General features: G+C 38.1%; 1 protein-coding gene across 5 annotated transcripts; it reads right to left on the bottom strand.

The window, feature by feature from the left end:
- Nucleotides 1-161: 161 nt before the first annotated feature.
- On the bottom strand, nt 162-23,871 carry LOC115755180 (pre-mRNA-processing protein 40A-like). 5 transcript variants are annotated; one of them, XM_030694491.2, is made up of 32 exons: nt 23,712-23,871; nt 22,390-22,572; nt 22,162-22,308; nt 19,893-19,951; nt 18,871-18,930; nt 18,428-18,784; nt 18,143-18,346; nt 17,913-17,998; nt 16,265-16,334; nt 12,110-12,162; nt 11,970-12,027; nt 11,547-11,893; nt 11,395-11,461; nt 11,219-11,311; nt 11,062-11,130; nt 10,909-10,986; nt 10,739-10,825; nt 10,618-10,652; nt 10,426-10,531; nt 9,652-9,732; nt 9,418-9,510; nt 9,294-9,347; nt 9,046-9,162; nt 8,866-8,964; nt 6,909-6,956; nt 6,746-6,838; nt 5,492-5,599; nt 5,304-5,368; nt 4,887-4,980; nt 4,169-4,459; nt 1,054-1,179; nt 162-337 (listed from the first exon to the last, which is right to left on the bottom strand). In XM_030694491.2, the coding sequence occupies exons 3-32, from the start codon at nt 22,166-22,168 to the stop codon at nt 302-304; spliced, it is 3,141 nt and encodes a 1,046-aa protein (XP_030550351.1). In that variant the 5' UTR covers nt 22,169-22,308; nt 22,390-22,572; nt 23,712-23,871; the 3' UTR covers nt 162-301. The 5 variants fall into 5 exon arrangements, with proteins under 5 accessions (XP_030550351.1, XP_048134800.1, XP_030550352.1 ...); XM_048278843.1 differs by having other exon boundaries at nt 22,162-22,572; XM_030694492.2 differs by lacking the exon at nt 22,162-22,308 and having other exon boundaries at nt 19,893-19,956.
- Between the last annotated feature and the right edge of the window lie 1,175 nt (nt 23,872-25,046).

Raw genomic sequence — 25,046 nt, 5'->3', positions numbered from 1 at the left:
CTATATAGGGCATCGAAGGCATCTACTTCACAATGACTCCCATAACACAAAATTCTTTGGTCCCAAAAAGCAATCCTAAAGTCAAAACCTTTGCCAGTACTTGAGCTCATCCTTCATATATAAGACTCGATTTCACCGTTTATGTAAATGAATTGACCCAAATTGTGGTTTCCATGATACTAGCGCTCTTTTTCACCTTTTCTTTTCCCTATGATAGATCAGAATTTTGACATGGACCACAGTTTGATTGCTTCAACTCTCATGGAACCAATTAAAATTTTCTAGTTAAACTAGATGGTCCTTACTTCCCTCCCTTCAATCTCTTGCTGCTTTTAATCTGTCCTTCTCATAGACATGGGTCGGAGATTATTTGCAGTAATTCACTTTATAAAATTTTAGAGTCAAAATATGCCAGTACTGATAAATCTTGAAGAGCAAATCCTCATAACCCTACTTAGCAGTCGAAGGGGATTTGCCTTGGTTGCTATTTTGAGGAAGGGGAAGATGTTCATCAACAACTGCCTGTCAAAAATACTTGAAACACCTGCTCACAAATTGTTAAAACATATGCAGCAATTCCTTCTGCAATGGTCAATTATTCTCTCCACTTCTCTTCGTTCACATACAAGGGAGAATGGGGTTCCTACAAGAGTCCTCTAAGCCGGTTCAAAATTCTTTAGCACGGAAATCAAAGGGGTTGGTGTCACCTTGCCAAGAAACAAAGCAGAGAATGCCATCGAGAATTGCTAGTTTCTAAACATGCCAAAGCACCAACTACGACACGCTTCAGTGAAACGTCAGCCGTATCAAGATGAAATTTTCGTATATCTGCAGTAAACTCACCTAGGCTAGATGTATGGCAACCCAAAAATAAATAAAAGAAATCAGAAGTTGTGCACAAATTTAGAGGAGCTGAAAACACATACAAAACAGCTCGTTTTCTCTAAATGAAAAGTGATATGATGACTAACTGACTTAGCTGGACTTCAAAGGGAGCTTGAAAAGGTTCACAGCAGTTCAAAGATGAATAGAGCCAAACTACTAATTTCTTACATCTTCGCCAAATTCCCCATCTTCAAGTTCCTCCACATACCCACCACTTCTATGAGAACCATTTCTGTGATCTCTATTGTGTCTCTTATGGCGGCCTTCACTGTCAGACTCGGGAGTGGATTCATGCTGCACCACAAGTTATGCAAAAAAAAAAAAAAAAAAATTCAGTACATTAGTGCTGTGAGGAACAATTGGACAATAACAACCTCAAAAAGGAGGAATTGAAAGAATAGAGTATGGAAATGGCCAAAGAACACCGAGATGAACAAAAGAGGAAGTGGTTCGACTGAGGTGGACTTCCATGGTAGGAGCTATGTACAAAGTGAGGACTACAAGTATTACTTTGACCTCCCTGTTTATGGAGTGAAAATACCACTTAATAAGACAAAAAGCCAAAAAGGAGCAAAACCAAGTTTTCACTTGCCTTCTGATTCTTTTCCTTTAGCAGTGCACCACCAACCACTCTATCCGCATATTGCCCTCAATATAACAGATCTCCCCAAACAAATCTAGGAAGATAATAAATGAATCTTCCGAATAGCAACTTGAAGATAATAAGGGCACCAGTCCTCAAGATAAACATACTATCCAAGTCTCAGCAATGTTACTTCAATGGTGTTCTCAGTTTATTAAAAAAAAAAAAAAAAAGGTGGCTGTAGCAGGTACGGGTGTACATAAAAGTCCACTGTCCCAAAAATCCTGGACTGACCCGACTTTTTTGGATCCGGGCTAAGCTCTGTCCAGGTTTCGGGTCTGACTTGTAAATTTTCTGGGCTGGTTCGGTTTTCGGGCCTCAGTGTCAGAGGCTCGAAAAAACTGGCCTGGCCTGAAAATAAATAGACAAGATAATATTTATGAAAAAGTTAAAACTCAAGAACCGCCGACCCCAACTAGTTTGGGATAAAGGTGATGTTGATGTTGATGTAGTTAAAACTCAAGAACCCTAATACTCATTCTTACACGTCTAGCTCTATCAACTAGGGGCGTGCACTGCTCCTGTTTAACCCGGAACTGGTGTAACCAGTTCGTTTCCCGGGTTGAACCGGTTTTGAAGCCTCTTTGAAACAAACAAAAGAATACTTTTGCACCCATTGAGAATGGAACCATGGTCTCCAACATGAACAAATAACAACACAACCACTTAGCCAATATATGTTTTTGTATTGAGATGGTGCAACTTTTATATGTAATTTTACAAAAAACAAAAAACAAAAAAATGGACCGGTTCTCGAGTAGAACCACAAAACAAACCAAACTGACCACCGGTTTAGGAATCGACGGCTCCAGGTGCGTTCTAATCTTTTGGAACCAGGAGTCATGGGGTCGATTCCTAGTTCTAGGCCGGGAACCACCCTATCTCAACTTCCTCTCATCTCCACCCTTGATTGACCCCACGACTCTGACATCCACTGTCATGCGTCTAGGTATCCAGCAATGACCAACCATGAAGTTCGACTAACATCCCCCACCTATTCTGGCCAAGCAACGAAGGTGGATGATGACCGCAGCTGCTTCAAATCAAGCAATTACAACCATGTATCACTAGAAAACTCCATGATAAGTGACCGCAACCAGTGAGGGGACACCAGTAGCCTCAAGCGTCGGTTATCTGTTATTGCCTTTTCTAGTGTGGTTTTGTACCCTTCTCTGTGTATTTGTTGGTTGATGTTTCTCATTCTATCTATGGTGGTGTTAATTTGGGACTTTTATGTATTCCTTTGGTGATTTTGAATAAAACTTATGAATCTTTTAGATTTGGGTCTCTTTTTCCTCCTCATTTGCAGTTTTTTAAGCGCCTGTCAAACTGGGCTAATCCTAAACCAGGATAGATTTGGTCAGGCCAGCCAGCCTTGAATGAGGCTGGGCTAAGCTTTCGGGTTTAGAAACATCTGACCCAATAAGTTCAGTCTGGGATATAATTTTCACAAAATACCAGCTTGTGAATGCCCCTAGCTATAATTGCTTCTACAAATACGAATACCAGTAGTAGGCAGCTCATAAAGATTGATTCAGATACATTCAGTGTGTGCTGTCTCCAAGGATCATAAGTACTATGCCACTAAACCTAAATATGACAACAAACATAGAATTAGGCCCCAAAAAGTGACACTAAATGCTTCTGCTTGAAGCCAATGACTGGTAAAGTACCACCCTTTCAAAACAAATTCTCATCTAAACATATGAGCTGGAACTGAACTTATTTACGTCTTGGTTTCATTGGAAACTGTTCTGCAATAAAAAGGAGCAAGAACTAAGAGCAGGCTAAATCTGAGCTTGAACATTCACAGGGAAAAGGCTGCAACAAGTTTTGTTGATGTCGCTGCAGTAGTGCAGCAGTGAAGCAGTTATTACTTCTTATGACAACCTGAAATATTGGTCATGACCCATATATCTCACTGGCCTTGTTAATCAGTGCTCGGGACACTTGATAAGCATACTTCATGTGAAGATTTGATTTTAATGACTCTGTTCACGTTAAAGTGTCATCCCATGTCGCTTGAATACGGCGTTTTAATGGGTTTTTATATTCATGTAGGCCTCTCTCCATCTACTAACATAAAACAATTTCATTGACCTTATTCCACGTGCTGTTCCCTGTTCTTTAGTTCGGGATGCATTCTTTTAATATCATAGTCTGATTTGCAAGAGAGAGGGGTTGATAAAGTGTCATCCCTCATGGCATAAGCGGGGCATCAACATATAGTCTCCCTTCACCAAATAGCTTAAGTTTTTGGTTGTGATTTGCTACACACACATACCCACTATGCTATGCCCGAGAATGTGTTCACAATGAAAGTACAAGCAAATGTCTTGTAAGTAGAAAAAAAGAGCGAAAACTTTTGGTTTTGTTCCACTGAGCATTCTAGGTAGAGAAAGAAGTACACTACACTTGTTAATTGCGACGCTGACATGCTATAACAAGCATGACCATTCTGTCGAAAAACCACAACTGACATGGCAACGCTTGCGGGATAAACCCACAAGATAAAAAAAAAAAATCCAGTCAAAACTGAAACAGAGAGAAAAGTTTGCTTGTATAACTTTTGCACATAATCTCCTCCGGAAGGAAAATGGCAGCTAGCTCAAGCTAAGAAACAGAGGAAATTATAGATACCTGTGTAGCCTTCTTATGGTCACCATTGTGTCTACGATTTTTTTCAGGAGGCTCTGCCTCAGCAATGTCCATATAATCTGCCGTTCTATGAACATGCCTGTGATGCTTTCTTTCACGATCTTCACCTGATTTTTTCTTCTTATATGATGCACGAGTCTCAGACAAAATTTCTCGGTCACTGTCTGCTCCATTGTCCCTCGATTCTTCCTCCTCTCTATTATGCCTTTCCTTTTCTCTCCTATCTTTCACTCTTTTCCTTTCTTTTCCCCGTTTCTTCTTTTCCCTTTCTGCCTGCAAAGAAGCAAAACAAGTGATAGACAAGGCAACAAGTACCAATGAACAAAATTTTGCATGGTCATAATAATTTTGACTTTTGAGGCCTTCTCTTTTGCCATAATGTTAAGGTACTGAAAATAAAAACTTGAAGCACTAGAACTAAAACAACACAGATCAAGATGCCATAGGAATTTGTCCTTAAATTGAGCAAAAAAGAATGAGCATCTAGCTACATTCCATCTGAATTTTGCATCACTACTTCAATTGCAGCATAGCACCAAATTCCGAGGCTCCTTTGGCCTCACTACGTTCTGGCGAATCTCTCAAGATAATGGAGCAAAGAGTGTATCATACATATTTACTTCATTTACAAACTGAAAATAACAAAATAAATGAGAGACAATCAGGAGCGTCTATTACATGAATCAAAGCAGATAAGTACCTTTTCCTCCTTGTGTTTTCTCGTTTCGTGATCCTTCAATTTTGTTACATACTCTTCAAAAATGTCCTGACAATAGATATCATCACCGATTGAACTGCACAATGATTTTTTCGCAATGTCAGATTCTAGTGTATGTAACAGCTTCTCAGAAAGAAGGAGAAGTCAATTGAAGCTCAAAATTCAAATATCAAGGTAGGACAAATACTGTGGATCGACAACCAAATATCAGACTTAATTCAATTCTTATATGCAGAAAAGGCCCGTCAGCAAAGTTCAATTAATATAATATAGCATTTAGATAGACAGGTTTAGCCCATTTAAACAACAGTCTGCAGAATAAAAAATGAAATATGGCTGTTTTCTTCAAACAACTGCACGTCATAATATCATCAAATTTAATGTTGTTTTAAGCTGTACCTGTACTCATGACTATTTTCAACCAGTTGTTTGCATTCATCCCATGTTGAAGATGGAGTTACTTCCTGGAAATGAGAAGATCGCATTTAGAGAGAAAAATCAACTTTAGAGAGCAAAAACATATCAATGTGATATGCAGATACATAAGATGAGTGTGAAGGCATATAGTTGACATCCATTCGCAATACCCTTATAGTCGTAAGAAAATCGAAGAACTTATCACCAAGTCGTTTACGCTTTTTAGCAACTTTCTCTTCTTTCTTCCGAGCTCTTTCGAGCAAGTCATCGAACACTATCTGCAAAAAGCAAGAAAATCCAGATCAGACGTTTCTATTGCATGATAAAGTCTGAACTGTCTAAGCAGACTTTATCATTAGTCTCTCTTCTACTTCATCCAACCCACTTTAGAAGTCAGGATCATATTTCCGTATTTAAAAAGATGTCATTGACAAATTCACTTTTTTTCCTTGCTTGCAATTGAGCTGAACAAATCTAAACTCAAGCTCCTGCCTAACTTCTTGGTGAAAAAATCAGCCACCTTGCCAATCACAGCTATCAAATTCTTGCATATTTTTTAGAACTTTTGGTATGTCACTTATTAATAACTCAAGATATATTTCCCTGAATTCTGGCCCATTTCACAATCTAAACATTAAATATCATGGTTCAGCCGGAAACCGCAAGTGCTGAATGCATCCATCAGTCTGTCAGTAGAATGTAATTATCCAATTAGCAGTCCCTTTGTACAGGCAACCGATCAGCAGTCTTTGATCTCATAGAAGACATCCAGAGATTTCAAAGTTTCAAATAGTAATTATCACAAGTTTCACTAATAGAAGTTGAGCTGCTTAGCCTGTCGATTCAATGAAAACAGTTAATTCTTTCTCCATTCATTTAATCTCTTAGTCACAGGATATACGAAACTCACCAGGGTGAGAACGAATTTTTTTAAAGAACTGTCAATTGCTTAATGCTAAAACCTATTTGAATGATTTAAATATTCTGAAGTTATTCACAGGAATCTAAGCAACCAGCTTTTGTCAGCAGATATCATTTTGCTGATTCAACATGGTTTCTGACCGACTTTCTACCATATCATGCCTAAAAAAAATGGCTTCAGTTGTTCGATTAGGTAGAAATATTTAACCATTTAATGTCTTTGGCTTTCAGCACATACGATCTTATAGCAATAACGATTCATGCTTCATCATTTACTCCAAATAGTAACAATAAAATACAGGCTACATACAAAACAACTTTCAATGTTTTGCAACAGCATCATGTCAGAGGCCAAACAAACAAATTATGAATCATAACAAGCCCCTAGCTAATTGTTCAGAAATAGTTTGCACTGGAAATTAAAACACTATGTGGACCATTAACCAGAAGGAAGAAGCAAGTGGTGAGAGGGAAGAATTAACAAGCTGAAAAAATAAACATACTTTAAAATTGATTTCTGATATGGGTGTGCCACGCATATCATCTGCAATGGACGCTCTCAGGTCTTCAACGGTCCAGGTTGATTTTAAGGAGATCTGATACAAGCCAGAAGATTATATGGGACGATATAGGCAAGAAACAGTAAAACCCTCCAATCATTCATACCTTTCTAAGTTTTACTGCATCATCTATTTGAGATTTATCCTCCTCATACTGCCAAAGGGAGATAAAGTCAGAATTTTCCACTTTCCAGGCACATACTTTTTCATGTTCAATAACAGCATCATAGACACAACCAAACAAAGTAAATTTTCATGAGACGTAGCAACGAAATTCGTTGAATTGGCTTCAATTGACCATTGCATGATATGGAAGGAGACTAAGACATGAGAAAACCTTATTCAAAATAACTTTGAAATCATACATCAAAATCAATCAAAGAAGCAATTGACTCTTGTACTTCATTGAAAAAAAAAAAATAATAACGATGAGCAAAATCTTCCACAGCATTAACGTTCTCAGTGGCAGAGAAACCACACATTTGGTAAATGGTTATCATGAAATTCCCAAAGGGGGAAACAGAAAGTATGGGGAAACAGGTGAGTGCCCTATATAAAAGTAACTATATCGATACGCTGTACGTTGCCCATGTTAGAGCTAGACAGGGGCATAATTTGAACACGTGAACAAAAATCAGGTAGTTCCGTTGAACCATACATGTTGATGCTATTTTGCCTATGAAATTACTACAAAAAATGAGGCACGATGACGCATGTTAATCACAACACATCTGTTTCCATAAGCAAAACAAATCAGGAATCAAATTCTCAAATGTAAGCCTGAATGTTCAGCATTTGGATCCTCTTACATTGATTGCATTACTTATAGCAGTACGATATATAAAATTATGGATTAACGTCCTTATCCTGGTTGTAAATAGCAGCTGCAATATAGCACTACACAGCTACTGCTATTGGCCAATATTGCGGCAGTAACAAAATGCATGCCAATGGCAGCCAAAACCAGTGTTATTGCTGTGATACCACCTGACGAGACCTCTACTGCAATGTGGGACCTTGGCCCTTATTTAAACTGACGTTCACATCTCTAAACCTTCTGCTATCTCATTTCCCCAGCATCCCCACCATAACAAGACAGCTTTGGACTATAAAATCTAAAACACATCATTTAACATGTCCTAACCAAACTAAACAGGTTCCCCTGTTGAAGTTGTTATCGTTGTCCCAAGTGATCTCCCTCCACCTATCAGCTTACGCTTTTGGATTGGACTTTCTAACATCCTCTAACATCGTTATTCCCAGCCACACAACTTTCTCTCTGGCATAATAAATCTAGGATCCACGTAGATGCTGTAAAATCTGAAAGGAGTGACTGAGGTATTAAGATGGGAAGACACAATCTAGCATTACAGAAACTGGCCTTAGTGGAGAAAACTCAGTAAACCTTGGGAAGAGATGGTACCTAAAAGCAAGCTCATTTGCATTCTTGAGACAAGGCCCCATAATACAGAGAAGCACATATAATAAATAGAATTAGAGTTCAATATTAGTGGAGAAATCATTCAGAAATCCTAGAGTCTTTAAAATACTCCTAAAAGTTGTAAAGTTTTAAGAACCACCACGAGACTGCTATGCAATATGGAAAATACTGATAGAAGGGCGAAAGCACCTATGGTACATGAATCAACGCCATAGGAAGACTTGAAACATTAGTTTCATGATGATAAAAGTAAGAATGCTGGATGAAGTAGCTACATTAGGGGTATGATAAGAGATGCTAAAAGTGCCAATAGGTTCATATTTATAACTGGAGTTGACACGTAAAGAGTCACTTAGCCACCGCCACCCACGTGTAGTCCAATGAAGGCTTGGTTGACAGTTTTAGTAGGCAAGCATGTCCTAGAATAGATCCAGAATTCCAATTTGAAATATTCTAGAAAGATGGAATTATTTTGCTGTTATTGATAGGCACAATTCATTTATGCAGAAACATGTCTGAAGAAAAACTTATATGGATTTCAGCTGTTAAATAAATTAAGAAAATGACTTCGAATTCCAACTAAATGTACACGAAAAATACAAGCCAAAAAGTCATATTTCACCTGTTTCTGTAGTTCCTCAGCAACATCTTCAAACAAATCTTTTGGAGTTGAACCTGTTGTATTTGACGCAACTGCCATATATGCTGGTAAATCCTTAACCTAGAACCATCACAAGTAAAACAGATAGGTAGTTTAGTAACTAAACATGCTCATTCTATAGAGAAAACAGGTGACTCTAACCATCACGTAGTAATCGCGCCAGAGAGTCTTAGCAGTTAGAGTGCCAGCAGCAACATGTTCTTCCATCAATTTGCGGAATTCATCACGGTTTTTGCGCTCTGCCTTTCTCATTTCCTCCTGCATCAGTCACAATGATAGGAAAACATCGGACACAAGAAAGAAATCAAATGATTTCACCTCATCAAAAAAGAAAGAAATATTATAAAGACGAAAACATTTTAACTGCCCGATGACAAATTATACAGCACCTTCTGTATCTTCCTCTGCTCCTCCTCTTCTTTCTCTAGATCATGCAGATAATCCTGAAAAATCATGTTCATCAGGCCAATATCAAATACCAAAATAACAAAATCCCCAAGAATTAGTACAAACCTGGAATATCTCTAACCGATCGATCTTTTCAAGGCGTGAACATCTCTCATCAGCCTCCAAGCGATCTTGTAGTTTGCGCCACTGACTGCTTGCCTACATAAGAGAAAGTAATCAGTGGATGGGAGGGATTAACAAGTTCCCAGAGTGACTGGACATGGAAAAAAAGGCATACCAAAAAGGTAACATAGATCAGAATTGAAACTATGCTATCAAAGAGGAGTTTCCGAAAAGTACCTTAATAAAATCACAAGACTCCAAGAATTGCCTGTATTCCCTTATATTTTTCTTCCGCTCCTCCAAAGATCTCTCCCGCTCCTACTGACAGTGAAGTTTATACATAGTTTAAGAATGTGGATGAAGTTACCCCCCACAGATAGATAAATTAGATACCAGTTTAAACCAACCATGGAGCTCGAATCTCAATAAGATTTGGAGTTCTTACTGTTTGTTCATAAGTTTTGATATGAATATACCACATCAATTCGTTATGTATGGATGATCGGATTTCATCGATACAAAGCCAAAGCAACTATCAATGAAAAGATATTATTCCCTTCTCAAAATTAGCCGGAGTTGCTGCCAAAATCAGGCACCTTTTCATATTCATATAAATCGATCTGATTCACTAGTATGCTTAACACAGCCCAAAAGTACATCAGATATTTTTCGTAACTGCCTCCAGATGCCGCATCACATAGCCACATAACTAAAATAGTATTTTTGAAAAGCATAAGATGCAGTTACACTACTCAAATTATCTGGGTGGCAATACTGCACTGCTTTTCCCCTCACATTTAGACTTAACAGACGCGTCAAATTTATTTCACACAAGCATATCCTCCCAATACTCTTTATTTGATATTTCTCTTTATGCACTAAACACAAAAGCGTGCATTGACCAGAAACAACCAATAAAATGTACTGCAAAAAATAATGTCAATCAACAATTGGGTAGCATAATTTAGGTACACAAAAAACGTTTTCCTAAGAACAAAAGGAAAAGAATACCTTCTTTTCCAGCTCATTTATGAAGCTCTCAAATATATCCTTCCGGTCTCTGTCTCTTTCAACAGCTTTGAAACGTTCATCTTCTTCAAACAATGTCATTACTTTGCTAAACAATATTTAATTATATAGGGACGTTAGTAACAAATGATTACTGACATAAAGGACCAAAAGTAAACAATCACCAAGACACACCTCCATCTTGAAGAAGATGTCAGCTCTCTGCATTCCTGGGTCAAAATTTCGTAAAGAAGAAATAAGAAAACAAGAGGGAAAACGATATATTTTTCAAAGTGAGAGGCAACGAATGACTCACTTCTAACATTTGCTTGAAATTATCCCTAGCTTTTTTCTGTTGAATGCGTCTATCCTCAGCTTCCTGCTTTTTCCTTTGACCAACAAACTGTCCCATAAAATATAAGTGAATTAGTCAAAAGAAAGGAAAGATAGAACGACTATTTTAGTGCTTACAATTTAAAGATTTACCTCGTTGAATGCTTCCTTCCTCTCCCCAAGTGTTTTTAAAGCACCATACCTTTTATCATTTATAATAATTCTCATTGCCTGAAACGTCAGTGCTACTATCAGTACTTGAAGTTATTTGAGGTGCAAATAAAAGCTTCAAAAACAGTAACTTACCCGCTCCCAAGTCCAGTCAGAACCGATATTTGCAGTCTCCAGAAGTGCATTAAATGCAGCTTTAGCTTCCTAAACAAGTAAGGATCGTCATAACTCAAACTACAGTACCCAGAATATATCTTGAGAGGACCAAAATATTGCAGATCATGTGTCATACCAGCTTATTGGCATTTAGTGATGGTTCACTATTAGTTAATTTCTCATCAAGTCTCTCTGTCCCTTCAGCAATCAGTTCATTTTTCTTGGCTTCCTGAAAAAAACTGAACAGTTAAATCGCTTATAGCATAGGAAATGCAAACTAGAAGCGCCATTACAAGATATTTTCAGGCATACTATGTCTTGAACAGGTACTCCAGGTGAACAGGAAATATCCTGGATAGTGGACTTCTCGGAATCAATCCTGCAAATTTAAGTAAGAAGGTTAAATCCAATATAAAGTTACTGGGCTAACTTTCTATGACATGATAGCTTCTTTATTAGGTTACATTGGGGTTGTGCCATCATCAATCGTATCAGCAGCAACTTCATTGCTCCCTTGAAAAACAGCAGTTTGTTCACCATCGTCCATGGATGTATCAAAGACAACAGCCGGCAACGTGGAAGCAGGCACTGGGACAGATATTTCTTCTGATTCAGCAACCACCGCTGACTCTGTGTCCCCAGAGGCATTGAAAGGTGCCGCTGGAACTGGGCTCGATGTTCCTTGAGATATGGAAGATGATATATCTACACCATCAGGTTCTTTAACTGGAACCAGTGAAGTAGAAGACGAAGGCAGGGACTCTGACTGTGCTCCCGCGGCCAATTTTCTCTGTGCTTCTTCACGAGCCAACTGGAATTGAAGTGTCAAAACAGGGTAGCACAATAGAAGGGCAAAGAGAAGCAAAAGTGAATTAAGATTTAGGCACCTTCAGTTCAGCAGGCATAACCCACTTAGACTGCTTAGTAACCTTGTTGTAGTAGTATCTACATGTCAATCAATAGGAGAGAGTCAACACAACAAGAAGCTTATAGGGACGAACGTTAACTTGACTTGAAAAGCACACACATCCTTCCATCAGAACTTGTAAATTCCTTCCAGTCAGTTGAAGCATCTGCACGCTGTCACAGTAATAGAATGACAATGAGCAAAAGAGAACACTCTCAATGGAAAAAATACTCATGGTCAAATAGAAAAATTAAATGTCTTATTTTGGGCGAAAACCGATAAGATATGGAAAAATCTAGTCCACGAATAGAGTGATTAAAAGATATCAGGACAAAGTCACTGGCAGTTGGCACTTTTCAAATTTTGAAGCATCAAGTGCCATACATCAAGTCAAGATGACATCAAAGCAAATCAAAGTCACAGTATATATTCTGTACACATGATAAGTTCCGACCATTGTTAACAAGAACCTGAGATAATACCTAAGAGAATCGAAAGATCTTGTAATAATTGAAAAATGAAAAACAAACACAAAAGCCACATTATATTTATTGGGAATATGCATATCTCGTGGACAGCCAGGAACGAATATATTTTTCAATCCTTCAGTTTTTTGAAATTTAACTTCTTGATATTAACATGCAGAATATGAGGTTCTATTTTTCTTCCCGCTATGGTGATTGACTAGAACCCAGGAAATTATATTTGCTCGAAAAACCAAGAAACAATTTATTAGAATGGAAGAAATGAGAACTGCCCAACTGCTTAAAAAACATTCACAAATTTTCTTGGCTAAATTCATTGCCCATCCTTCTTTTACGAATGTTAAAGACAAAACTCATTGAAAGGATACGACTGCCGTGGGGAACCATCCCCGTACAAAGCTAGATAGAGACTGGGTCTATCAAATCTACCAAAAAAGAGGCGTCACTACTCTACTCTTTGTTCTGGAAACCACAATTCAATAACTGTAAACATCTGTTTTCAGAAAATCAATACTCTGCTCTTTGTTCTGGAAAGCTCTGATAATTTCTCCCTCCAAATTATCCAAAAAATATAAGTAAGAATAGCTCAAAGCATTCTTCGTTTCTTCTTATCGACCAAACTGCAGACCTTTCCACACCCGGATTTCCTCCTTAATAGCAGCAGCTTCAACCCTTGATACCCACAATCACCGAGGCCTAATGTTATTGCCTTGTCCAATCACCATGGAGAAGAAGGTGACACACAGATACACTCGATATTTTATAGAAAAAAATCCCCATTCACCAAGCTGAAGTTTCTCTTTAGCAGATTGTTTATGGTCAAGTATTTACCCACAAGCAAAAAGGAAACTCTAGAAGGAACTTTTGATTATTAGATTAAATTAGCCAGGAAAACATCCATACCACTGGGAGGTGCTAAAGAAAGCAGCGAGGGCTCATCAGTGAATAACTAATCCAATTTATCGAACTGATCTAAATCTCAGAAAACTATGAAATCTCCAATCTCCCAATTGTGAGCCAATTCTCGGAAAGAACATTCCAGAGAACACCCCCATCAGAAAAAGAAGAAATATCAACAGCATTTTCTTGATGGGAAGCTATTTGAAACAATTCCAGAGATAGCTCACTTAAAATAAGGTCCATGGACCACCTGTCATGCCAGAAGGAGATGGAGGAGCCATTTCCCACTTTGAACTCAATAAAATGCATAAACTCAGGAGACCCTTTCCTTATTCCTCTCAAAACTACAACACAATTGACTTTAATTTGAACCACATTATTTGAGGACCCAAGCTGACTCCCAGTTGTTTATACTATTTTGACATAACAATGAAATCAATGACCAAATCTCAGTAACGGAATTTTTAACCTAGATACCCATATCAAGCTTCCACATTGGTGGAGAATGATCCTTTAAAACAATACTATAAGAGTGACATACTCCACAATGTGGAGAACTTGCACGCAACAGAAACTGCATTCCAAAAGCTCACTTGAAAGCTCAGAAACCATCCTATATGTTTAAAAAGTTCAGCCAACACGTGATTATGAGGAATTGCAAGCATACTTGGGTATTTTTTCATCGCCAAATTCCTCAAGGATGTTTAAGAAGATAGAATAGTCACACTCAAGGAAGTAGTAAAATGACAAGGTACTAACATTAAAGTTAACTAGTAGGTACGCCAAGCAGCACATATTACCAATCAAGAGAGTAGCAGGGCATGTACCTTTAAGCACCTTCAAAGCTATGGATGTCATGCAAAGCACATATGGGAAAATACAGAATTGACAGTTCATTCTCAAACTACCAAGATCCATGTAAAAATTACAATAAGTGGACACCCTTCAAAAAACCTCAGACACATTACTGGAAAAGATGATGATGGGACCAAATCAAGTGAAACCCATGATAATTGAGGGCTATACAACATAATAAATTATCACACTTCCGAGACAGCATGCCTCAAAATGCTCTAATAAACATGCCATCTAATAATTCAAAAACCTGGCAACATAACCGAGATATCCACTAACCATGCATGTCCACCAAATATAACACACTTAGTTAACTAAATCAATTAATTTAAGGAACAGAAAATTTGAATATTACAATGAACGATTCAAAGGAATATATCAGTGAACTGCAAAACATGTTGGTAAATGAGAAACTAAAACGCATGCATAGTTTACGGATTAGAAATGTCAACCACAAAGTTTAACAAATGGAAGAAAATGGTTATTGGTTCTCCCCCTGCCCTACACCATCATTAGATAATTCAAACACACTTGAGTTATTCTCGACAATTTTTTTCTACCCAAGCAAGTCTTATGTTTGCCTTTATCCGAATAGTGACCAAAAGATTAAGACCCTGTTTGGTTCAGCATTTGGCTAAGGAACTTTGAGAAAATGCAAATATCTTTGGGCTAAAGGCCTTTTTCAAAATGCAAATAGTGTTTGGTAAAGTGTATTTTAAAAACACATTTGGAAAGCAACTTTGATGTAATTGTTATTTGGTGAAAAATGAACTTTGTAAAGTATTTTTACTTTTTGAAAAAAAGGTGGCGGAGCCCCCGGGGGGCGGCGGGCGGCCGGGGTGGGGTCCGGCGGGTGGCGGACGCCGACGGCCGCTGCCGGGGGCAGGCAGCCGGTGGGCGGCAGGGGGCGGCAAGCGAAGGTGACAAAGTTAAAATAAAAAAAAAAATAGTTACATTTCGCAAAAGTCCTTTTGTCCAAAGAACCTCTAGGGCTAAAAATCTAGAGCATTTCGGATGCAATTACATCTCCCCAACGTGAGTTAAAAAAGTAACCAAACACCATTTGCATTTGGCCAAGGGACTTTAGAGCCCTAATGCTCATTTCCAATGTTGAACCAAACAGAGCCTAAAAGAAGATAACAAATTGCCTTAGTCTTGCTTCTTGTTAAAAGCTGGAAAAAGGTCTCGACATAAAATGAATCATCGAATCTATCAGTTACAAAAGAGGGTCAACAAATCATATGGACTTAAATTTCACCATGTAACTTTGAGGCACAGATGCGGCATAGGGATCAACAGAGTTGCCTCGAAGTAAAGCTCCTTCAAAATGCATCTTCACACGGAAAATCCTTTTGATGAATCCTAAAGACAATTTTCCATTACAGGAAGAATACCTTGGTTTGCGCTCTTTTCTCAAACAAACACCAAATAATCACACTTTACCAACTTGAAGTCTCACAACGCACACAGAATTTAGAAAACATGCCAGCCTCCAATCTAGCACACTCCTAACAAACTCGAGACACCTATGTAAGTCCAATTAACAGCAACTGCTGCAACATCATATCAACAAAAGATGACTCAAGTTGTAGAAACGGATTTCTCAGTTCCAACGCTAATGCCTAATAATTTCTACTCTGAAAGATCCATAAGCATCTTCATATAAACAAGATCACCATATAAGCTAAGATAATCATGCTAAACACACAATCGTAGTTAAATTTGCTTCTCTCGAAGCACCAAAATTTTTACCATGGGTACAAAACTCAGAAACGATTTCCTTTTCAACCAAGTTACAAGCCAGCTCTTCTTTTGTGTTACCTCTGTCCTCAAACAGGAAGAGCAATGAAATGCCAGATAAAAAAAGTTGGAACGGTATCAAAGCACTTATAACAAGAAATCCTATACGAGATGCGAAGCAATTTATGTTATAGGAAAGGTTACCGGGATTACTATATTACGAGCTAGACAATATACAAATGGAATTTCACAATGAATGCGACTACTGTCAAGCATCAAGTGAAGTATAGCCTACCTCAGTTACAGTCATCAACTCAAAGGGCTTCTCCCATGTAGATTGTTTTGTCTTTTTGTTGTAATAATATCTACAGCAGACAACAGAGAGCAGAATAAAATAAGGTACTCTTAAAGCTAAATAAATGAAATATAAACATGAAAAGGAGTAGACAAGAAAAATTTGAGCACTTCAATAATAGAAGGCTGTAAGAGCCACTATGCATTTACTTGTCATACGATTGTAATATCTAGATCCACTCAATAAAATCTAATTTAAAGCATGACCATTCTCACTCATTTTGAAGGCAGCCCAGCTCTAGAATGCCTCAGCAGACAATTGAAATCACTTTCATATTACTTCCAATGCCAACTGGTGATATTTGAGGCACTTTTCATCCAGGCTCGTCATTTTTCTTTATAACTAATTACGCTCATGCTTTTGCACACTACTTGCAGACATCTTGTGTCTACAATGTATACTTGAGCAAGACAAATGAAGTCGACTAGTAACAATCCCCAACCACAGGAAACGGCATACAAAAGAAAGTAGGGCTAGGCCCCTCCGTCAATTGCCCCTTCGAAGTACTGTGCTTGATGGATTCTTAATCAACTATAATTCACTGACTTACATAATGTAAGAACTCAACTCCTCTAAAGCACGAACTAGCAGCTTGGGCCAGGAGATGTCATCAATCCGGTGCTTCTAATCCTAAATTGCCCGTTACCCTGCTGCAAAAGCAACTCGAGCTATTGTTTCGGTCTCTGCGACTAACTTTACCAATAGAAGTACTTGCCGGTTGACAATACAAACCCATCCCATAGTCAGCATATCAGTAACATCAGAGATATTAACCAAGTGGATAGCTTCTCTATAGATGGGCATAGCATTTGGCTCCTTCCACTACATCGTGCTATCATTTGTGTGGATAGCTTCTCTATAGATGGGCATAGCCATGTGGCTCCTTTCACTACACACTACATTGTGCTCTCATTTGTGCCATATTCTCCATAATATACAAAAACCTCCCTTATGTTGTCCACCCGTCTTCTTCATAGGTCTCACCTCTTCCTTAGGTCACTGTATCACATGCACAAGAATCCCCACATTGTATTCTTAAAAGGGCAAATACAAACTTCTCTCTTATAAGCTTCCAAAAGGCAACAGTTCATTTTGATTGACCCACTTCTTTGGCTAGTCAACTCTAATTCACTTGTAAACGAAGCCTATTCAGCAGATGTGGAGATCCTAAAGACAGAACGAGTCAATCCAACACTTTCACGATAATGTAACAAAGGGAACTGAATACAAATTTACCACCAAAAGCTTGAGATTAATCATCCCCTCAAGCTATAAAGCCAACATTCTTTCTGCTTTAAAGTATGTCTTTTCTATTTTGTGTTTTGGGATTTATTGCAAGGTATCCTCCAAGAGAATATTAATTTCAATAACAGCACTATTCCAGTTATCGTAATAATGGCAATACAATTGCCACACATTACATGCTATAAGCATTATAAGTTCTCATCAGTCGAAGAAAGGTTACCCTTCATAAGCATTCTCTACCTACCAGTATGGTCAATCCTAGTTATTGCGGTTATTTATAATATGAGAATTCCTTTCCTATTCAGGAAAGTGCCCCTAAAAAAAATCCATCAAAATCACATACTTTCTTCCTGCAGCAGAGGTATGCTCTATCCAATCCGTTTGGATTCTTTGGACAACTTCGGAAGAGTTATGCTGAACACTTGGCTCCTGAAATTTCAAAGTAGAATTTCAAAAAGTTCTTTAAAGTACCTATAAAAAGAGAAAGTCCAAAGTATTGTTGCACGTGAGAAAAAATTATAAAAAATTATGTGGCCAATGAAGTGAAACAACTTAACCATATTAAATTCATACAAGTGCTAGTGCTGCAGAAACTGCAGGCTGCTCACTGGTAACTGGCAATACAGTCACAGGGGTAGTGTTCTGGCTTTCAGATGGCAGATTAACTTGATCCCCACTCGAGACTCCTGAAGCCTGTGGTTGAGACATTTGATGGTAGAGAGAAGGGGGCCTCGGAGCAACAAAGTTAACTTGCTGCTGTCCCCCATGAGAAGCAAACTGCAATTAATGCAGTCCATGAAAGCCAAGTGAGGAAAGAGCTTAAAAGAAATTTTCAATTGATAAGACTTCTGATCTTACTGTGTATGATGATAACAGAGGAGCTCTTAGGCCGGTCCCTGCAGGCACGAAGTTATTCGGAACAAGACCACTAGGCTGATGAAGTCGTAGTGACTCAGATGCGATGGGCTTATTTTGCTGAGAAATAGGCAATGGTCCTGGAGGAGGAGGAGGAGGAGGAGGAGGAGGAAGGATATTCTGAACTGGCTGGCCAGGCCTTGGAGCTAAATGTTGAACTGGCGGAGGAAATTGGGGATGCTGAGGTGCAGAAGGCAACCCCATATTCATGAGCAGAGTAACGTGGCTAGGAGTCTGAAAATGTTGAGGTACCGTTGAAACAAACTGCTGTGGTTGCTGAGGCGGAAGCGCTGGCCAAGGCTGCAATATTTGTATATTCAAAGAAGTTTTAGATTGATGTTAATCACAGTAACAAGCAGAGACAAATAAAATGGAAAATGCGGTACTTGAACAGGCACTGGCTGAGTAAAACTCCTCGGAGGATCTGCAGAACCGACTACAGGAGGCTGTAGTAAAATAAGCAGTCAGAAAGAATCAGCCCCTAATTTATAGGACAACCAACATTAGAAAATGAAAATGAGTGAAGAAGCTATTCCTTAGGCAAATGAATACATACACTCAATGCCTAACGCCTATAACAAAACAAGAAGACCTCATAGGTTTCCTTGATCTCCATTCAACAATGGAAAGCGAGAATTAATTCCCCCAGTGCATCTTACAATTTACAAGTAGAACTCGCAATTAGGATAGTTGAAGTTGAATTCTTAAGGCATGAAGATGGCTATTAGGTTCGCTCAGCAGTTGAGCAGAAAATATGTTGGCATTCTTTTGTCTACTATTCTTTTGTCTACTGGAGCCTTGCTCGATTGGTTGCAAGTGAACTTATGCCCCGTTACTTTCCCAACCCTCTGTTATTCCATCAAATGGTATTCAACTCTTGTTTCCAACTTATGAAAATTGCCCAGTTCTTACAGTTTCTAGATCTTCCTGCTTTCTCATTGTCCAAAGGCTAAATCACCTTCTAAACTTTCTTTTGGCTGTAATTTACACCGTATCTATATGGCTTGCTTTTCCTCTGAGTCTTCCTAGACACAGCATCAAACCACTTCAATCAACTTCTTTTCATAACGTAAATGAGTCCACGAAATGGTGGATTTCCTGCAACTTAAAGGTATAATAATCTTCACAGGGTTACGTAATTCATTTCACCCAGATGCTTCGCTTCGCAATACAAGCATCCATGTTTAACTCCCCACAACCCAAACAACCCCCTCCCCTCCCCCTTGGGGACTCATGCACCAATTTAGATATGGAAAAGATGATATCTCTTACACATAATCTTATTTTTAAAAAGTACTTGCGTATTACTAGAGCAATTATGTCCGCCCAAGACTCTGTAAACAGATTCAGTCATTTTGAGAGAACGTTAATATTGCATAAGGAATAAAACTGTCTCCGATAATAGTACCTGAAAACCTGAAAATTGTGCATCATTGGCCATTGGAACTGAGTTACTAGCTTTAAAAACAACACTGCACCAGAAACAAACACTTTAGAATCTCTTGGACTTTGCAGCACAATGAAAACAAGCACAAAATTAAAAACAACAAAACATGCTTATGCCTGCACATCGTTAAATAGAATTATAGATATAAATATACCCTAATGTGGTTATGCCACATACATCACTGTATTCATAGCTTAACAATTGATTATTGTAACAGTCTAAGTTACAAAGGATCGAATATAAACGCGCCACGTGAATATTTAACCATTCGGCCTAGTCATCAACCTACTTACCCTTTCCCCTGATCAACTTTTTCAATGTTATTTTCCCATTGAATCAGTAATCTCTGAATATTGGCTTTTCTTTTCCGAAATAAATGTTATTTCCAACTTAAACAGCCGATGACAACAGAAACTATCACCAAGCCACTAACATGAATGGCGATGTTTCTCATCACTACTCTCTGTTTGTTGACTTACATTCTAGTTAGCACTTCCCTCTTACTGATATTTCGTCAAATTGCTGAGCTAGAACAAAGTTATTAGCAATAATTCTTTCCGATTTAATTGATATTTCTTCAATGAGACCTGAGAAGCCATAATGACATTGATGCGCATTGCAATTTATAGAGACAGATCACCGTTTTTCATCAAAACCCAGAACCCAAACATCCAGTATGCAAGCGATTAGCGACCATTAATGCCATAGTTGACGGCATTCCTTTTTTAAGCTGGCACTCAAGGAACTGCAGGCAATCCATACATTACAAGCTGGGTTCCATTTTGTCATAATCACAAGCGATATCTCAATTGGCTTGCTAATTCATTCCTCCTACAAAGCTTTCAACATTTCTCATGCTCAAAACTCCCCTTTTAAGAGACTGAGCAAGTCACCAAAGTCAGGATAGCCCTACAAAGGTGGCAGGTATCAGCAAATGTAGATCGCTGAGGAAATAATTATACTAGACAAATGACACCTAACTTGATGTAAGCTTCTCAAACAAGGTAAAATTATGTAAGAGGATAACTGATCTATAACCTTTTACCATGCTCTTCTTTTGTCAATACGAATAATCTTCAACGCTAGTTTCGTGACATTTTGAAGATGTAGAAAGAAGATACAACAAAGCTATTGTAACAAAGCTTTGATTTTACAGCATGGGCACAAATGAGCTCTCCAGCGCCTTTGTGGTGTTTTATTTGCGACTCAAAAAACTCGGTTCTTACCCTTTGCAGGTAGTTCCTTGACATGGATTCTATGCAAATTATGTGTTGATCCTTCCAACATGCTCACTTGTTATTCATCTCCCCTAACACTACGTTGACATTATGAACAAAATATTTACAGACATTTTTTAAATTATTTCCAGATCTCTAATCAGAGCAACAAAACTAGATAATAGGTTCTATTTTAAGAAATCATGTTGAGGTATACGAGTTTGATGCACAACGTTCTCTCCAAACTACAAGCAAATAAAGGAAGTTGTAATAAGCTGGAAAGAAATTTGAAATATCAATGCCTATAAATAATATATCATTGCCATCATTTTAGTAGGTCTTGACTGTTTGAATTATTCATGTCCTCCAGGTAAACTTTATCTGATCAACCAACATGGCAAAGGATCATAGATGATTCAGGCTATATTTCTGTGTTTCATATTCTTGTTGGGTAGAAAGCAATATATTCGGTTTAAGAAGAAAGGTGATGTTCAACATGTATGAACTTCAACGCCAAAAATAAGTATATCAACTTCACTTGACTATCGCGGGTCGATCTTTTTAATTGCTAACTGGACATAGTAACTTATATACCTTATACTATGTGTACTTTAAATGAGACATCAATCAACACTTCTCCAATTACCTTGAAGAGAGAAGCTTAAGTTAGATATGGTGTAAAAATGTCCATACTATTCTCCACTCCAATCATCTCATTTCCTCAATTAACTTCTTGTGTTCAAAAAGCACATGAAACATGCAATTTTACAAATATGGAGAATCAACAGCAAAACCTAAGAATAAATAGATAACACCAGTATACCCACAACAGCCAGCATACCAATATGCCGACAACATTCATATGAAAATCTATGGAGTTACTTACAATGCCAAACCAAGATAATGAAGTTTAAGAGCAAACAACTGCCAATCCAATAACTACGCAAACGCAAGCACAAGATTTCTAATATACAATCAAATCATACTGATGACAATCTACCATAGATGTCCAAAATACATTTTTTATCAGTATCTTGGGTTTATATGGTGTAGTATAATATATTAATTGCAGCACTATGTTTCCTCTGTGCTATTATCCCATAGATAGACACAAACCACGTTTCTAATCCATGAATTTGCACAGGTCCTCTATTAGCGCTCTGTGAAATGGGTCACTTCAAATCCCAAAATGGAGACTTTAAGAGAACCATAAACATAAACATTCTAAAAAAGTGCTTAACCAATATGATGGCTGTGCGGTAGTGCTGATGAGAAGCAAACTCCACTCTCCCAACTCTCTCTTTAATGATGAAAGTTAAGGTGGTAACAGGGAACTTGGCAAATCTCCAGAAGCAGAAAGAGTCCAAAGGCTGATTTTTGGGCTACAAATATTCTTGGTAGGAACGCATCTTCTCCGTTTGTAACTGCAAACAACGACAACAAAGTTCACAAACATTATTTGACACAAAGGCCTCAAAAGCAATGTCAAACTTGAAAGTTAAAATCAATTCAACAAGTAATCCTTATATTTTGGTATGCATGTGACTTGAAGTATTACTCCAATGTACAAAACTTTAGACGCAAGATTTATTTCACTCGGTTATTTGTAAAGATGCCAGGTCCCACCACATGTTGAGATCATGATTTCGCCGGGAAAAGGAATTTATAATTGACAAGGAGATGCAGTGACTCAAATTAAAATGCTTTTTCTCCAATGCAAGTGCCATCATGGCCGTTATCCCCTTTACTTCATTGAAAATCAAGATTTCCACGTGCAAGGACATTCTTCAAAACATTCAGTCCAGGTGCAATATAGAATCTAATCAGCTGTCCTCAATGATGCCATCACATTGAAAAACACGACAAAATAGCATGGACAGAAAGCATGCAAAGTGCAACATGACATGACTAATATGAATTCATTTTCGCTTCCTTTACACCATCCGACATTCAATAGCAGAGTGTGCTTGTTCACCTGGACATACTAAAAGCTAGAAAAGCTGACTCGAAATCAAATAGAACACTCACCCGGCACCTCTTTGATAAAGCTATCACATTATTTGTAGCCACCAACTTGAAGACTTACAATGTGCGGAGACCTTTGCCTACTCCGCTTCATGTTCTTTTCATTCCTTAAGCTACTCAGATGCTTCGTTTGCTACAATCTTAATCCAATGAGCCCCAAAGGGAAAACAAATGAAGTCCTAAGCAGCAATTTGGTCAAAATCGAATACCCAAACCAGCCAACCTTCGTCAGAAATGGGGGGCAGTGCCACTTCAGCAACGATACCCAAGTCCTAGAAAGTAACTCACAGGTCAATCTCTAGGTGAACTCTCCCTCTTCCTTCAATTTTCTTCACTAATCCTCTCCTAATCAAAAATTTCACCCACCCTCCCACCTTCTTTACGATTCAGAACACAAACCGCCGTTCTTGATTCGACAATCACCGAGGATCGTTCAAAAGAAAGCAAAAAAAGCAAGACCCGACAAAGGAATTGCGACCAGTGCACCGAAAATCATTCCCATTTGCGACCAGGAAACGTAATAGCGAGTGTCTCGTACCTCGGAAACCGCGCGCGCTCCGGATTCGCGACCCGGCAACAACTAGTGAAGAGTGCTTTGGTGGGTCTTCTTCTTCTTCTTCTTCTGGTTTTGGTTTTTGGGAGCGAAGGGGTCGATTCGTCTGTTGTGCCAGTTAAGGGAAATGCGAATGCGGTACTTCTGCTCTTCGCCTGGAGAGCATTTGGAGCAGCCTCTTCAATTCCAGATTGCCGTTTCCTCGTTCTTTGTTACCAAAGATGTTCTTACCATTTCACAATCACAGCACTTACTTTCTTTCCTTCGCATTTTTTGCCACTCATTGTTATTATCATTATTATTATGTCTACCGTTGTCATAAGAAACATTTTACACGCTTGTCATTGAATGATTTGACATTAGCATTTGGACAAAATTATGTGACTGAGTATGTGTTATGTCAATCACCCACCAGTGAATATGTAAGTCTTTTGACACGGAAAGTAAAAAAAGACATGACGAGTTCATGCTCTTATAAAAAAAAAATTATCAATACATAACCAAAAGTTACCTACTGACTTTATAAGTGTATTAAAAATCCTAAAACTTGTTACGTAACTATAAACACGCCGTACTTTCAAATCGTGAAACTTTCCACGTACTTCCATCTAAATTGCACCCTAATTCGACCGCGAATGAAGTCAATACTCATTGGTTTCCCAAAAATTGGACACGCCTCCCTATTTAAATTGGGCCCAATCATGAGTGGCTCAGCTTGTTTGGACTTAGCCCAACCCTGGCTTGTCAGATCAATGACATATTTACTTTAAACTCTTTTTATGACAAAAAAAAAATTCAATCTATACTCATTGTGATATATTTATTAACTTTTTATTAAAAATTCAAATTTATACTTATATAACACATTTACTCTCTGTCAAAGTTCATCGTATGATTTTTCAAAGAAAACAACATCATTTTTACCATGCCAACATTATTTGCTTCTCGGCATCCATGTAGGTGGATTTTTAGCAGTCCTCATTGATGGAACTTTGACGGAGGGAGGGTAAATGTATTATATAAATACAAGTTTTTTTTTTGTCATAGAACAAATCTAAGATAAATGTTGTACAAGCATACTTTGAGATTTTTTATGGGGCTTTTGCTCTAAACAAAAAAAAAAATTGTGAGAAATTGTGTTCAATTTCCCAAAATTTTTCAAGATGATTTAAGAAAACAAATTGGGAATGAAAAAATTAGGTCTCAAACACACATCGGTGTCGACAAAGGTCATCGTCAGTGAAGAGAAGTTGATGGTGGTGACTTGAATATAAATGTGACCTCTAAATTTTATTGCATTCATTATTTTATAATATAAGA

Source organism: Rhodamnia argentea, chromosome 5, assembly GCF_020921035.1.
Source record: "Rhodamnia argentea isolate NSW1041297 chromosome 5, ASM2092103v1, whole genome shotgun sequence".
NCBI lineage: Eukaryota > Viridiplantae > Streptophyta > Magnoliopsida > Myrtales > Myrtaceae > Rhodamnia > Rhodamnia argentea.
This window is presented reverse-complemented; position numbering and strand designations above follow the sequence as displayed.